Genomic DNA, 15,440 nt, shown 5'->3' with positions numbered 1-15,440 from the left:
AAAAAGCTCTCATGGCTTTATTTTAGCTTCCGAGAAGGCGAGTATTCGAGGATTATAAACCCATGGCTGGCCAAGCTATTCAATTCAAAAAGAATGATGGGCCAAGCGATTTCACGTCGAAAAAGTAGGGTACGGAAGGCCCACATGAAGAAGCCCATTAAAGATTGCGAGAAGCATCATGTTCGCTTTCATTTTCTACTACCCGAGCGACCTTTGAGAACACAGAATCCCAAAATTGGAGGGTGGTTGAAGAATGGAAGCAAGAAATGTATCAGAAATTAAGGGTAGGGTGACCTCTGAGAAAGGGCAATTTGGAGGAATCCGAATAGAGAATCCCTTTACTTTGAAAGTGGGTCAAATATTTACAGGGTTCGGCGTCGGCTGTGGCGTCGGTATCGGCGTTGGCCGCCCCATAAACATGGGTAAATTTTCCCTACCTCTTTCTTCCTTAGCTTTCTCTTTTGCACTAACGGATTAAGTATAACCTACCGAGAAGAGTTCATTTCATTTCATATAGATTTTTCATTAAAGGGTTCTGTTCTGATATGAAGATTGTTCTTATACTTAATTTTCTAGGGAGGGCAGTGGGATAGGAACTCTATGTGGTTGGAGATAGAAACAAAGTATTCTTTATAGTAGTGTTGAAATTTGTCCCTAGCAGATACGTTTTAAAATCGTGAGGCTGATAGTGATATGTAACGGACCAAAGCGGACAATATTTGCCCGGATGGTGTGCTAACGAGGACGCTGGCCCCTAATGGGTGGATTGTGAGATCCCACATTGGTTGGAGGGGGAAGGAAGTATTTCTTATAAAGGTGTGAAATCTTTTTCTAGCAGATGCGTTTTACAACTGTGAGACTGACAGCTATACGTAACGGGCCAAAGCGGATAATATCTGCTATTAGTGGGCTTGGGCTGTTACAAATGGTATCAGAACCCGAGGATGTGCTAGCGAGGACGTTGACTCCCAAGGGGGTGGATTGTGAGATCCCACATTGGTTGGAGAGGGGAACAAAGTATTCCTTATAAGGGTGTGGAAACCTCTCCCTAGAAGACGCGTTTTAAAATCGTGAGATTGACAGCAATACGTAACAGGTCAAAGCGGACAATATCTGCTAGCCGTGGGCTTGGACCGGCTTGGACCGGCTTGGACCGTTACATTAAGATCTTTCAATTTCTTCTTCTTTTATTGTCTTTTCTTTTCTTATCATGTTGAATATGTGTGAATTGGTGATATATGTTTGGTCCTTGGTTGATGAACATGTCTGGTGGGCAGTGCTGCTACTATATGAACACATATGAAATCGATACTCATTTTTTCAGGTGCAATTCCTGTCGTGAACGATGTTATGAGTGCCACGAGAGGCGCAACCGATGCATTTTCGGGTATATCGAGGCATTTAAATAACTCTGTGAGTGTTATCCTTAAAACATTATGGATCTTGCATTATTTATTTGCCATCTAAAATGTTGGACCATTGAAAATCTCTCAAATACAACATGTTAGCTCAGGAAATTGGGAGCTAAGAACATCCAAGCTGGAATTGGGTGTGGAGTTGGTTTTGGCCATGGTTTTGGTGTTGGTATGTCCCACAATATCTCTTAAACCGACACGTTCATCTGTTGCTTAACCGACACGTCGTTTCTTGAATATCAGGCCTTGCTATCAAGCCCTCATTTCTACAACAAGCGCAATCTTCTGTCACGGTAGGTGCTCGGCCTCTTATCCATCGTATTTTTCCCGTTGTGACTTCTTATTTACATGTGTTTGAAGCTTGATACCCAAATCTGGTAGCAAGCAATGGAGAAGGTGATGACAAAATTCGGAAACAATCCTAGTCTTCCGATTAGTCAAGATGCTGTACCAGCATCACTACGATCTGCCACGATCATAAGGAACGTTTCAACGGATGAACATCCTATAGTCCCAGAAAACCAGTCTGGAAAGTCTCCGTCGAGCAGATCTTTTGGAACTCGAACCGAAAAGGTCATCGACAGTTTCTTGCAAAATCCTGTTTTTAAAGGAGGGGATACGGTACTGCAGGATGAGGTACGATAATACATGTTTGGTTTAAGGTTCTTACGTGGATTCAAGAAAAATTTATTTTCGGATAAGAACAGTGAATGTTTGGTGTGATTTGCTCATGAAACACACTTCTTGCACATACATTGTTCTCGTTTTGGCACGACAATGATCCGAGCTTGAGTGTGGTACCAGCAGTGCGGATCTTATCATTCATTTCGTACTGGCCCGTCATTTTGATGTTCTATAAATCTCACTACGTTATGGATTTAGTCGAGCTGATTAATAATTCGTTATGGACTACTTGATATTTCTTGCACTGTAGGTCGGACGCCAACGGCTCGAGAACCAACTCTTCGAAATGGTACGTTAGATGCATCATGGAAAGGACTGTTATCTAATGAGTGAAAATCTGAACTTGTTTGTTCCTAAGCAACCGACGATTCGCATTTAAACGTTATTACTTCAGAAACAAAGCGTTTGGATCATTGAATCTTCGCTCGCTTTCAAGAATATGTTTTCCCTATCACTTCTTTTTACATCTTTTGGTTCGTAAAATCGATTCGACTTGTTCGGTTTCGTGTACGTGCAGGTAATGATGCATCAGAAACTTATTCAAGAGCTAAGAGAGGACAATAACAAGCTTCGCCGAATACTATTGGAGGACCTGAAAGTACCTTCCAGCAAGCTCCAAGCAAGTAATGTAGGTCGAAAAATTGCTCCGTGTTCGGATTGTTTGGAATGTCGAAGAAAGCAAAGGAGAAGGAGAAGCTAATCAATCTCCGTCAATGGTTGAGATAACGTTGCATTCGATTGATTCTTCGTAAATATCATCTGTTGTTGTTGTGAAGTTTCGAAAGCACTCGAACACGATTTGAACAAAAGAAGTCCGAGGTATTGAGGTCATATCACGCTCGAGTTCTAACAAATGGCTTCATGTTTTCACACAAACTCCCGACCAAAACAACCAGTGGAGGTGAGTTTGTTTGAACAAGACAACTTCCAGTTTTGTTGGAAATTTTGATGGTTCTTGATGTGTCGTTGAAACTGCAAGATTTTGTGTGTTTTAGATGTAAAGATGTTTCTAGAAGTGGTTCTTGTGGTGCAAGTAAAAGCAAATAGCCGGGCGGGGATGGAGAAAGATGTTGGGACTTTTCCGTCTCGGTCTCCATCTCCACCACTTATTTCATTTCTCATTTATGTGAAATTTTCATTTATTTTAGACATCTACAAGACTGTTGCGAGTATTATTTTGGAAGGCGAAGAGTTGCGACTTTTGGCACCGTGCCAATGTGGGGAAGATGAAGAGTCGCAAGTACTATTTTGGAAGACGAAGAGTCGTGACTTTCGGCGCCATAAATTGCTACGACAATTGCTCCTCCGCCGACGTCACGACCATAGAAGACCACGACGAGAGTTGCCCCTCTGATCAGTACCCAATACTGAGTTTGGCTAAGAGGAGTTGCCCCTCAGATCAGTACCCAAGTCACCTATCAAACAAAATTTTCAAAGTATAGGCTAATCTTAATAGAACGAGTCAAGAAGAGTTGAACGAAACATATCGAGAGACGAGATAAGATCTCACGTGCTCTATAAGCTTCTCCCTCGCACCCACGGTTTCCACTTGCAGATTCTCAAGTGCTTGCGTGTACAAAACGCACTAGCATGTACACACGCACCAGCATGTTCCTCCTCCTGCCTCTCTGCAAAATTAATTTAAAAAGATAAAATTAATATTTATTAAGAGTATAAAAAATTGAACTTAAGTCAAAAATGTCATTTTAACTCTATAGAAATTAGAGGTGTTCATATGACCCAAAAGCTAGATCAATCTCGACTACCCAACCCAAACCATAAAGGTTGGGTTGGGTTAATATATATATTTTTTGTTTTATGATTTGGATGATTGAATATCTGAAAAACTAAAAATTCGGTTGATTTGGAGGTTGACATTTATTTTCTTATCCTAATCTGGTTGAAAAAGATTTAGTTGTACGTTTTAAGGGAGGGAATGTTTGTTTTAGTTCTTGAATATCAGATCACTTATATGATCTTATGCCGACGCCAGATTCTTTGTTTTGGCATGATATTTTGCTTTTGTTACAATTTTATTTTTATCTCCTGTTAAGCATTGTATTGGCTATAAATATAGTCATTTTTCACATAATAAAGCACTGAATTTTCTTCGTGCGTGCGACAAACTTATCTTTATTAAATTTATCATTTGGTATCAGACAGTTTTGACTACTGAAGACAGTTTTGTTCAACCAGCAATACCAAAATTTGTTGGTCACTACGATCATTGGAGCATGTTAATGGAGAACTTTCTTCGCTCTAGAGAATATTCGCAAGTAGTTGAGTCTAGGATTTCTGCTCTAGCAGATGATGTTGATTACTCAGATGAACAAAAGAAGGAGGTGGGAGATCAGAAATCGAAAGACTTAAGAGCTACCTTTTCCAGGCCATCGATCGCTCAATTTTGGAGACTATTTTGGATAAAGAAACTTCGAAAGGAATTTGGGATTCAATGAACGAAAAAATTTCAAGAAAATACAAGGGTGAAATGAGCACAACTACAGGCTCTATGCAAGGACTTTGAGACCCTTCATATGAAAGAAGGTGAGACTGTTTCTGATTTCTTTTCTCGTACTCTATTTCCATGGTGAAAAGATGAGTGATGTTAGCATTATTGAGAAAATTTTGCGCTCCATGACTTCAAATTTTGATTACGTGGCTTGCTTCAAATTTTGATTACGTGGCTTGCTCCATTGAAGAATCCAACGATTTGAACATCATGACCATTGATGAATTGTAGAGTAGTCTACTGGTTCATGAACAACGTATGCAAAGACATACTGTGGAAGAGCAGGCATTGAAGATCACTCTTGACAGTAGTATATAGAGAACAAATCGTGAAGGTGGCACAATTCGAGGTAGAAGACGAGGACATGGGAGACTAGGTTTTAACAAAACTCTTGTTGAGTGTTTTTATTGTCATGACCTTGGTCATTTTCAGTATGAATGTCCTAAGAAGAATAAGAAAAAAGAATCACAAGCTCATTTTGCTGAAACTTCTAAACCGTTGCTTCTCATGACATATGTTGAAGAGATGGTAGAACAAAAGGAGGACTCAACAGGTTGTTTATCTGAAATTGAAGCTCCAGAAGTGTAACAATAAAAGAATTGCTTCTTATGACACATGTTGAAAAGGCAACATAAGAAATCATGCGGTTATGTGGCACATCACATCGACAACTTACTGTAGCCTCTATACCACAGCAAAACGAAGTGGCAGAAAGAAAAAATGAGAGATTCAGATACATCAGGTTATGGCAGAGATAACTAGAGATGGAGATGGGTTTTTGCCGGAGGTTAGTAACAGACGGGTGGTGGATTTCCAAGCTATGTCGACGTTGATTCTGGGATCGAATCCGACGCCGTTGACGATCTCGGAGTATTTTAGGGAGGGGAAAAGCTCGTCGCAGCGGCGAACGTTGGTCAGGCCAAGTATGTTGTAAATTGTCATAAGGTCCTATTCTTTAGGACTGATTAGTCCTATTCTCTGGGATAAGTTTCCAACACCTTGTTTATTAGTGATTGGTTGCTACCCGTGGATGTAGGAAACTTCTTCTTTCCGAACCACGTAAATATCTTGGTGTCTCTTTGTGTAATTCCGTTCATTGGTGTTGTGAGTACATTTGTTCCGTTTTCGGCACACAACAAGTGGTATCAGAGCCTTTTGTTGGATCCTAGAGCAAAAAAAGCCAAGTTTATGGGCTTTAGCAAAAGCGTGAAGGGCTATAAGTTATGGTATCCAGAAACAAGTAAGATTGTTAATAGTCGAGATGTGACATTCGATGAGTCTAGAATGTTTTTGCAGAAAATTGAAAATAATGACGAGACATTGAAGCAGGTGAAGAAAGTGATGTTCTCTCCTGATATGGTTGCTCCTGCAGAAGAACCTATTGATCAAGTAGATAATAACTTTGATGTCTTAGAACAGGAGGAGCAAAGCCTTGTAAATGAAAGAGTGGAGGAACCTTAGTCTATCGCCAAGAATAGACCACGAAGGGTAATTCGAAAACCTGCAAGGTTTGATGATACGATAGCATATGCTTTCTCTTTGATTGATGGAGTTCCTAACAGTTACAAAGATGCTATTCAGAGCCCGAATAGCTTACACTAGCAAGAGGCTGTGAATTAGGAGATAGCATCATTGGAGATAAATCAAACTTGGGATTTGGTACAACTTCCCAAAAGTAAGAATGAAATTGGTTGGAAATGGGTTTTTGCAAAAAAAAAAAAAAAAAAAAAAAAAAGATTCTTCTGGTATACGTTATAAAAGGCTCAACTTGTGGCTAAAGGCTATGCACAAAGAGAAGGTATTGATTACAATGAAATTTTCTCACCTGCGGTAAAACATTGATTACAATGAAATTTTCTCACCTGCGGTAAAACATTGATTACAATGAAATTTTCTCACCTGCGGTAAAACATTGATTACAATGAAATTTTCTCACCTGCGGTAAAACATTCTTCCATTCGAATTTTGTTGGCTTTGGTTGCTCAATTTAATATTGTGCTTGTACAACTCAATGTAAAAACTGCTTTTTTGCATGGATATTTGGAAGAAGAAATATATATGGCGCAACCGGTTGGTTTTCGAGTAGTTGGACAGCAACATTTGGTATGCAGATTGAAGAAATCTTTGTATGGGCTGAAGCAATCTCCTCGCCAATGGTATAAAAGGTTTGATCATTTCATGGTAGAGCACATGTATACTGTATTATCGGTGTCTCGATGATGGATCATTTATCTATTTGCTCTTATATGTTGATGATATCTTAATTGCTTCAAAGAGACAGGTGGAGATTGATAAGCTCAAAGATCAGCCTTCTAAAACATTTGAAATGAAAGACTTGGGCAATGCAAAGAAAATACTTAAAATGGAGATAGAGCGAGATCGGGAAAAAGGTATAGTCTGATTGACTCAGTCTCAATATCTACGCAAGGTATTGACAAGATTTAGTTTGAATAATTCAACCAAACCCGTTGGTACTCCACTTGCTCCTCATTTCAAGCTTAGTGCTTCCATGTGTCCAAGTTCTAACGATGACAAAAGGTACATGGAGAATATTTCTTATACAAATGTTGTTGGTGCTTTGATGTATGCTATGGTGTGTACTCGATCTGATCTTTCACACGCAGTAAGCATGGTGAGTCGTTATATGCATAATCCTGGTAAAGAGCATTGGCAGGCTGTCAAATGGATTCTTAGGTACATTCTTGGTACTATTGATGTTGGTATTAAGTTTAAAAAACAAGAAATGCTTAATCTTGACAATCTTGTAGTTGGTTATGTGGATTCTAATTATGCTGGTGATTTGGATAAGCGACGATCTACTACGGGTTATTTATTTACTATGGCTGGTGGACCTGTTTGTTGGCGTTCAACATTGCAGTCTACTGTTGCATTGTCTACCACCGAAGCAGAGTATATGGCAGTAACGGAAGCTTTTAAAGAAGCTATTTGAATGCATGGTTTGATCAATGACTTGAGTATTTTGCAGGAACATATAGATGTGTTTTGTGAGAGCCAGAGCGCTATTTGTTTGTAAAAAAATCAAGTCCATCATGCTCGTACTAAACATATTGATGTTCGTTTTCACTTTATTCGAGAAATTATTAGCAAAGGGGACATTCGTTTATTAAAACTTGGAACTGCTGATAACCCTGCTGATATGTTGACAAAGGTGATCGCTCGTGAAAAGTTTTAGCATTGTTTGGATTTCATCAACATCGGAAGAAAGGAATAGTGTGTTGACGTGGTAGCAACCAAATCAGTTATCAACTTGGAGATCTTATGAGACATGGTTGTAAATTGTCATAAGGTCCTATTCTTTAGGATTGATTAGTCCTATTATCTCGGATAAGTTTAGCTATTTTAGGTTTGGTTAGTTTCAGCTGATATTTTTAGGTTTGGTTAGTTTGGCTGATATTTTTAGGTTCAACAAAAGGCTATATAATGTCATTCTTTCTACGGTTGAAAACATCAAGTTTTGTGTGTCACATTGTATTTCTTGAGTGACATATTGGTGAAAGTCTTTGTAGTGTGTGATAGTGAGGTATTCACTTGTAACACTTTGTTTATTAGTGATTGGTTGCTACCTGTGGATGTAGGGGAACTTCTTCTCTCCAAACCACGTAAATATCTTGGTGTCTCTTTGTGTAATTTCGTTCATTGGTGTTGTGAGTACATTTGTTCCATTTTTGGCGCACAACAGTATGGACGTCGATGACTTCTTGAAGTTGTCTCATGGCTCGGATCCAGTGCAAGTGGAGCTCAATTGCCTTAAGAATGAAGTACGAGATAAGGATAGAGAGCTCAGAGAAGCTCAAGCGAAGATCAAGGCTTTGAAGTTGTCTGAGCGGCTTAGAGTGAAGGCAGCTGAAGAGCTAACTGAAGAACTATCAAAGGCCGAGGAGAAATTAAAGTTGTCAGAATCTCTTCTTGAAAGTAAGAATCTTGAAATAAAGAAAATCAATGATGAGAAGAAGGCTTCTATGGCGGCTCAATTGGCCACTCAAACTCAAAAGGATGATGACATGCCTCCAATCGAAGACATTCTTGCACCTTTGGATGCTGAGCTCAAGCTTGCACAACAGGAGATTGCAAAACTTCAAGATGACAACAAAGCACTGATCGTCTAACCAAATCAAAGGAAGCGGCTTTGGTTGATGCTGAGAGGACTGTTCAAAGTGTTCAAAGTGCCCTGGCCAAGCCTCTATGGTGGATGACTTACAGAACAAAAATCAAGAGTTAATGAAACAGATAGAGATTTGTCAAGAAGAAAACAAAATCTTGGACAAGATGCACCGACAGAAAGAGGGAGCTGGAGGAGGCTATCCACGCTGAGTGGTGTGGCTGCTGGGATGCTGTGAGAGATTATCAGTGCAAAATTCAAGAGATGAATGAGGAAAGAAAAACTCTGGACAGAGAGTTGGCTCGTGCAAAGGTGCCAGCCAACAGAGTGGTTGTAGTAGAAGCAAATGAAAAGATCCAAAAGTTACTCATTGAGAAGCTTTTCCTTGAGCACCAAACAGGTCCCCATTCAGGAATTTTCAGTATTGAAGATGAACCAAGGAAAGGAATTGATTCCAACAATGGCTTCTCCTCGTCGGATTGCGAAAAAAGTATTGTATCGTCTCCTGCCATTGATCCAATCAGAGTCACAGGGCAAAGGGCAAAGTAGAATTGGTTCCAAAGAAGCCATTGCTTGAAAAAGGCAAGCTCTTGGAAGCAGTGATGAAAGCAGGCCCTCTGCTTCAAACTCTGCTTGTCGCCAGACCACACCCTACGTGGAGATACCCACCCCCGCCAATTGGATCTTTCGAGATCCCACCAGTGATAGTTCCTTCAACGCCACCTCGTGCGTGGCACAACCGTTTTGAAAAGTGTTCTTATGACATACTTTGTTTTTCAAGAAGCCATTACTATTACTAAGTCTTTATGTAGATGACTTCATATTTACTAGAAACCATGAAGCTTTATTGAGTTCTTTTAAGGAAACCATGATGAAGACATTTGATATGACTGATCTTGGACGAATGCGATTTTCCCACTATCCATGTTCCACTATTAAGCTGACTAGATGTAACGACCCGAAATTTTCTACTTAATTTAAGGTCGCTACTGTATATATATCCTAAACATTGGATGCTTAAGACTTCATTTAAATTCCATAAAACATATCCTTTATCTTAAAACACAGTCATGGACTTACGTGTTTCGAAAACATCTTTAAAACGACACATCAAAAGACTCGAAAGTAAAATAAATAAGCGTTTAAGTTAAAAACATTCTATTCTAGCCTAAGTCTAAGAAAATAAATAACCACTATCCTATGCATGTACCATGGTCCCGAGTTGCGATGTCGTCATCAGCCATACAGGAATGCCTTGCCTTAACCTGAAAAATGTAGCAACACATGGCTTGAATATTTAAAGAAATACTCAGTAAGTGATCCACTATTGGGGTTAAATGCAACAATCACATGCAAACGAGATGATGTGACCTATCTTTTAATCTGTCTTCCTACGGTGCTGTTCTAACGGGTAATTTGGACGTGTACCATATACTCTACACACAGCCCATACATGCGAGTATGGGCTCACTAGTCAGTTCGCACACCGCTGGGCCACTTTCCTTGTCCAGCGAGCATACTCTAGAAGCTCCTTAGGCCGAACACCCATTAGAACTAGTCACCGTCACGGCAGCGCTATGCAAACGTAACAATCGTTGTCCTGCCATTGGAGGTACGCATCCGTACCCTCGTGACGGAATAGGGGTATCCCCCAAATGCATGAACACATAATGCATGAGGTCCTCATTATTTCTACTTTTATCATTAATGAATATAACCCCGTTATCATCTTTCATGCTTAACATGTTATTTCTCATTTTTAGTCTACGTATCATACATAATCCTAATGGGGTTACATTTCGTTTCATTTGTCGTGATATCATGTCATTCATAACATGTTGTATACATACAATTTAGAAAACATAACATAATGCTCCATGCTTTTAACATGTCATTTCATAACATGCAGTTCATACAACAATTACCTCAATGGTCACACAAAACAATTTAAACATGACACATCACATCACAATATATTGTATCATAAACATTGAGTATCGTAAACACTTCGTGGTCATATCGTTCCCTAACTTATCATAGCCTTAACGTTCTTATACCTATCACAGTCATATCGTTATGTGAACGTACATTAGTCATATCATCACAGGAACGTATTCTAACGTTATCGTTCTATCAATCTATCACAAACCTATTCCTTTCTACTCATACCCTAACCATATTCTTTCATCAATCTCCCCTATCCATAGCACTCCGGTATGTAACCTAACCTTAACGTTTCATGAACGTATCTTACTCCTATCGTTACATTTCGTTTTGTGTATCCTTCTTGTATCTTATCTCAAACCTATCCTTGAACACATCGTACCATAATTATTATCATACAATTCACATATTATAACATAACATAAACATAATATAAGCATACCGATTAACAGATAATTCACACATATCAGTATATATGACACGTACAGAACCACAGGCACGTGTCAAAATCAAATATAACAATGCCGATAGTAAGGCCACTTACCTGGCTAGCTTAAGTCGTTGTCACGAATATATCTTTAATGAAAGTTCGATTCCGTCCTTTGAAATCCGAATCAACCTATGCGAGCCCATGACATCAGTTTCAAGTTTGAACTCTACAAAATTATTTCTCTAATTTACACGGGTCAATGGTTAAAAGTCTTGAAATGTTATATATCTATAATTATATTTTTATTAAATATTTTAAAAAGTAGATACAACTATTACAAGTTATTCTCGGCTTTACTGCTCTCCTATTTACCCTCTTATTTACCCTCTGTATTTATCTTTCTCCCTCTATTAGTTTGTGGTTTTTAATTCTTTAGTCTTTTTTTATTTTATAGGTTGCCTTTTAATTATGTTCTAATGTATTCCAAATTTCTAGTTCCAAATCTTTTCTTATCTCAGGGTTTCTATTCACAAATTTTCTTAGTCATTCTATTTTTAATCTATTCATTTGGCTACTGATGTACATTTAATATTATCTATAAATTTGGCTATTGATATATATTTAATATTATTTATTAATTTGGCTACTGATATACATTTAATCCTGATATACATTTAATATAATATTATTAATGTGACATGTTTTTTTTTATTGCAGGAACGAGGGGGAATCAAGGAGTGTAGGAAGGGATGAGGTTAGTGGAAGGTTGTTTTTTATTTATTTATTTATTATTATTATTTTAGCTCTTTCTTTATAATTATTTTTATTTCTTTATTTCTTTATTTATTTTTGGGCTATTACACTGTAAATTTCGAAGCAAACACATTAATGATCGTTTCTACTCCTCCGTAATTTAAGTAAAGATGGAACTATGATGTTACAAAATTGTCATACTAAGCAAGTGGCTGATATCATGACAAAACCTTTGACTCAGTTGTGTTAGAGAAGCTACGCATGTTGCTTGGTGTCTGTCAAGATCCGAACGTTTGATCTGAAGACTCCATCATGAGTCTAAGTGAGGGAATGTTGAAAAAGATTTAGTTGTGCCTTATCAGTGTAAGGGAGGGAATGTTTGTTTTAGTTACACTGATATGATCTTATGCCAATATTTAATCATATATATGATTTTATGACAAATTGTTTGTTTTGACATGATATTCTGCTTACGATTTTATTTTTATCGCGGTTCTAGCTATAAATATAGTCATTTTTTACATAATAAAACCGAATTTTCCTTGGCAAATTTATTTTTATTAAATTTATAAAACCTCATCTACTCTTAAAATTAATATTAAAATTAAAAATATTGACCTTCCTAACCAATATTAGTAATTTTTATTTTGTGGAAAAATTCAGTTTTTTTTTTTTTTTTTTTTTGGAAATCTAGATGAATCTATAAGTTTCTTTGAACTATATTCAATATTAATAGATGTTATATATTTTAAAATTAAAATACTAAAAAAAACCATTTCTGGTAAATAGCTGTAAAGAACAGGGGCAAAACGGGGAGTCCGAATAATCTAGAAACTTGCCTGCATCCATATATAACTCTTCAATGGACACCCGATTTCCTTAATTTCGGTTCGTCGTCGTTCGTATTTGCTCTGTAAGTTCTCGAAACAATCAAATGGAAGCATTTTCATCTTTCTTTGATTCTCAAGCAGAATCCAGAAACCGTTGGAGCTATGATTCTCTCAAGAACTTCCGGCAGATTTCTCCGGTCGTTCAATCTCATCTCCAGATGGTCCGTTCCTCTATTCTTCTTCTTTTTTTTTTTTTTTTCTTTTTTTTTTCTTTCGATGTATTCCCATATCTGTCGTGATTTCATCCAGAAACGATGGTTCTAAATTAGGATTTTGGATTTCTCGATTTACGTTTCTCGTGCACGTGGTTGTTGTTGTGTGAATGAGTTTAAACGAAATGAATTTAATAGATTTTCGATTTAGGTTCGAAGATTTCTGTAAGAATGTATTTTATCGGTCGGTTTTTGATGGTTCGTAGTGTTGTCTCTTGGATTCTTATATTCGATAGGTTTTTTTTTTTCCGTTTGTTCCATTTTCTTTTGAGCTGTTGGATGTTACATGCAATTGATCTGTGAGTTCTCTCTTTCTATAGAATCAATTTTGTAAAGTATTTCGAATCTACAGGTTTACCTTACTCTAGGTTGTGCTCTAGTTGCATCGGCTGCTGGAGCTTATCTGCATATCCTTTGGAACATTGGCGGTATTCTCACAACGCTTGCAGGTGTTGGAAGCATCGCATGGCTAATGGCCACTCCTCCTTATGAAGAGGTAGGTATCTTTAACCATTTTGTTACCTCACTGTTGTATGTGTAATTTATGTTTATGCTTTCTCTGTTTGTTGATTTTATGTTCTTAATATCTATGTTTTTGTTTGTCTTGTTATCTGTCATCAGAAAAAGAGGATTTCTATTCTAATGGCGGCTGCTCTTCTTGAAGGAGCTTCAATTGGTCCTTTGATTGGTTTAGCTATTGAGATTGACTCGAGGTACGCTATGAATTCTTTGTTTATTCCATCTTTTGGAGTAGTGAATAGTTCTTATTATTCCTTTGACCGTAGTATTGTGATTTGCTCATCTGGTTATTCGGTCTCTGTAATTTGCTGGGGTTGTTTTTACATTCTTGGTTCTAAAGGAGTGATGATTTTGTAAATGGTGTTGTTTCCAGTGTTCTGGTCAGTGCCTTTGTGGGAACTGCGGTGGCCTTTGGTTGTTTCTCAGCTGCAGCCATGTTGGCAAGACGCAGGGAATTCCTCTATCTGGGTGGCCTACTTTCTTCTGGTATATCAATGTTACTCTGGTTGCATTTCGCTTCCTCCATTTTCGGTGGCTCTACTGCCGTTTTCAAATTTGAGGTACGTATATCACCGTTGAATTTGGAGTTAGAAATAATCCCCTTGTAGAAGACTTGACCTCAATTTCACTTGGTTTGCTGCATTTACTTGTAGTTGTACTTCGGGCTTTTGCTGTTCGTGGGCTACATGGTAGTTGATACTCAAGAGATAATTGAGAGGGCACATCTTGGTGATATGGACTACGTGAAGCATGCACTGACCCTGTTCACCGATTTCATCGGTGTTTTTGTCCGAATTCTCATTATAATGGTGAGTTGTGGTGCTAAATGCTTAAGCTTATAAACATTACTTCGGCTGATTAATATGAAATGGGTGTTTCTTTTCCATTACCAATTGGGTTACCATTGTGCAGCTAAGGAACACTGCAGAGAAGAATGAGAAGAAGAAGAAGAAGAGGAGGGACTGACTAAATGCTAAATGCTAAATGCTAAATGCTACGCTTTGTGGTGGATATATTGTAAATTGTGGTAGGCTGTTCTTGTAATTTTGCTTGTTTAAGCAGAGAAATAAGATAGGGACTTAATTTTTGTTTCTTACTTTTCCACCGCTGTGAAATGTAATGTTCTTGCTTCCTTCTCCGGTTCATTGTCGACTTTTAATTTGTGCTTTTTTTATTCGAGAATTATGGGCAAAGTGAGTCATATATATGTCATGAAGCTACGAATATTTTTTATTTTCAATCTAAAAAAACAAATTACATATTTGTGTGTGAAATTTTGGTAAATTTAATTTAATCTTAATTTGGTGGGCATCCCCATTTGAAGCCTTCTAAGTAAGTCAAGGTTTGCGTGTGAAACAAGTCAGTCGTCTAAGTCGGTTTGATTGAGATAATTTCATTCCCTCACAGTCGGTGAGATTAAGAATTAACCTGTGTTTTTGTTTTATTTATTTATTATTTCCATTTTTGTTATGATGTGTTATTTTTGTTAAAATCTTCATTTTATTAAAACTAATATTTTTATGTCTACTGTTCTTTTTGTAAACAATGTAGGACAAATTAGTAAAATTTTAACTTAATAATTTAAAAATGCTCTTATTTTTTTTAAAAAAAGTTTTATTAATATTCATAATTGCGTGAATATTAACTGATATGCTAATCTAATTCTATAAAGATTTTTGGACTCGAAAGTCTTTGTTTTAACTTGTACACTGGTTAGGCTTTGAAGATGCAATGTATAAGTCTCTTGTATCTTCTTAGCCAAGCTTTTTGTAATCGGTCATTTCAGTACATGTAAAGTGGTAAGTAGTTGAATTCATATCTTATTTTATTAAAAATTAAAATAAAATATGTAAATCGAACCAAAGGTGATGGCCTCTATTTTAACCATATAGAAGTTTATTTAAAACTTGGTCTCCAAGATTTGGAACTTTCTCTCCAACATCTGGAATTTTCTCCCTAATATC

At 37.4% G+C, this 15,440-nt stretch overlaps 2 protein-coding genes across 2 annotated transcripts; both read left to right on the top strand.

Moving 5' to 3' along the window:
• The first annotated feature begins 206 nt into the window (after positions 1-206).
• Positions 207-3,250, top strand: LOC111811523 (uncharacterized). The gene is made up of 7 exons (XM_023698415.2): positions 207-422; positions 1,325-1,413; positions 1,509-1,584; positions 1,659-1,708; positions 1,797-2,051; positions 2,350-2,388; positions 2,617-3,250. Exons 1-7 carry the CDS (start codon positions 254-256, stop codon positions 2,797-2,799), a joined length of 861 nt encoding a protein of 286 aa, XP_023554183.2. The 5' UTR covers positions 207-253; the 3' UTR covers positions 2,800-3,250.
• A 9,476-nt stretch (positions 3,251-12,726) lies between these two features.
• Positions 12,727-14,608, top strand: LOC111811526 (bax inhibitor 1). Its single transcript, XM_023698418.2, has 6 exons — positions 12,727-12,906; positions 13,310-13,453; positions 13,579-13,670; positions 13,850-14,036; positions 14,130-14,285; positions 14,389-14,608. The coding sequence occupies exons 1-6, from the start codon at positions 12,790-12,792 to the stop codon at positions 14,440-14,442; spliced, it is 750 nt and encodes a 249-aa protein (XP_023554186.1). The 5' UTR covers positions 12,727-12,789; the 3' UTR covers positions 14,443-14,608.
• Positions 14,609-15,440: the final 832 nt, after the last annotated feature.

The sequence above is a fragment of the Cucurbita pepo genome, chromosome 15 (assembly GCF_057944985.1).
Source record: "Cucurbita pepo subsp. pepo isolate OVF chromosome 15, ASM5794498v1, whole genome shotgun sequence".
Classification (NCBI taxonomy): domain Eukaryota; kingdom Viridiplantae; phylum Streptophyta; class Magnoliopsida; order Cucurbitales; family Cucurbitaceae; genus Cucurbita; species Cucurbita pepo.
The sequence above is the reverse complement of the archived record's forward strand: the minus strand, read 5'-3'. Positions and strand labels throughout refer to the sequence as shown.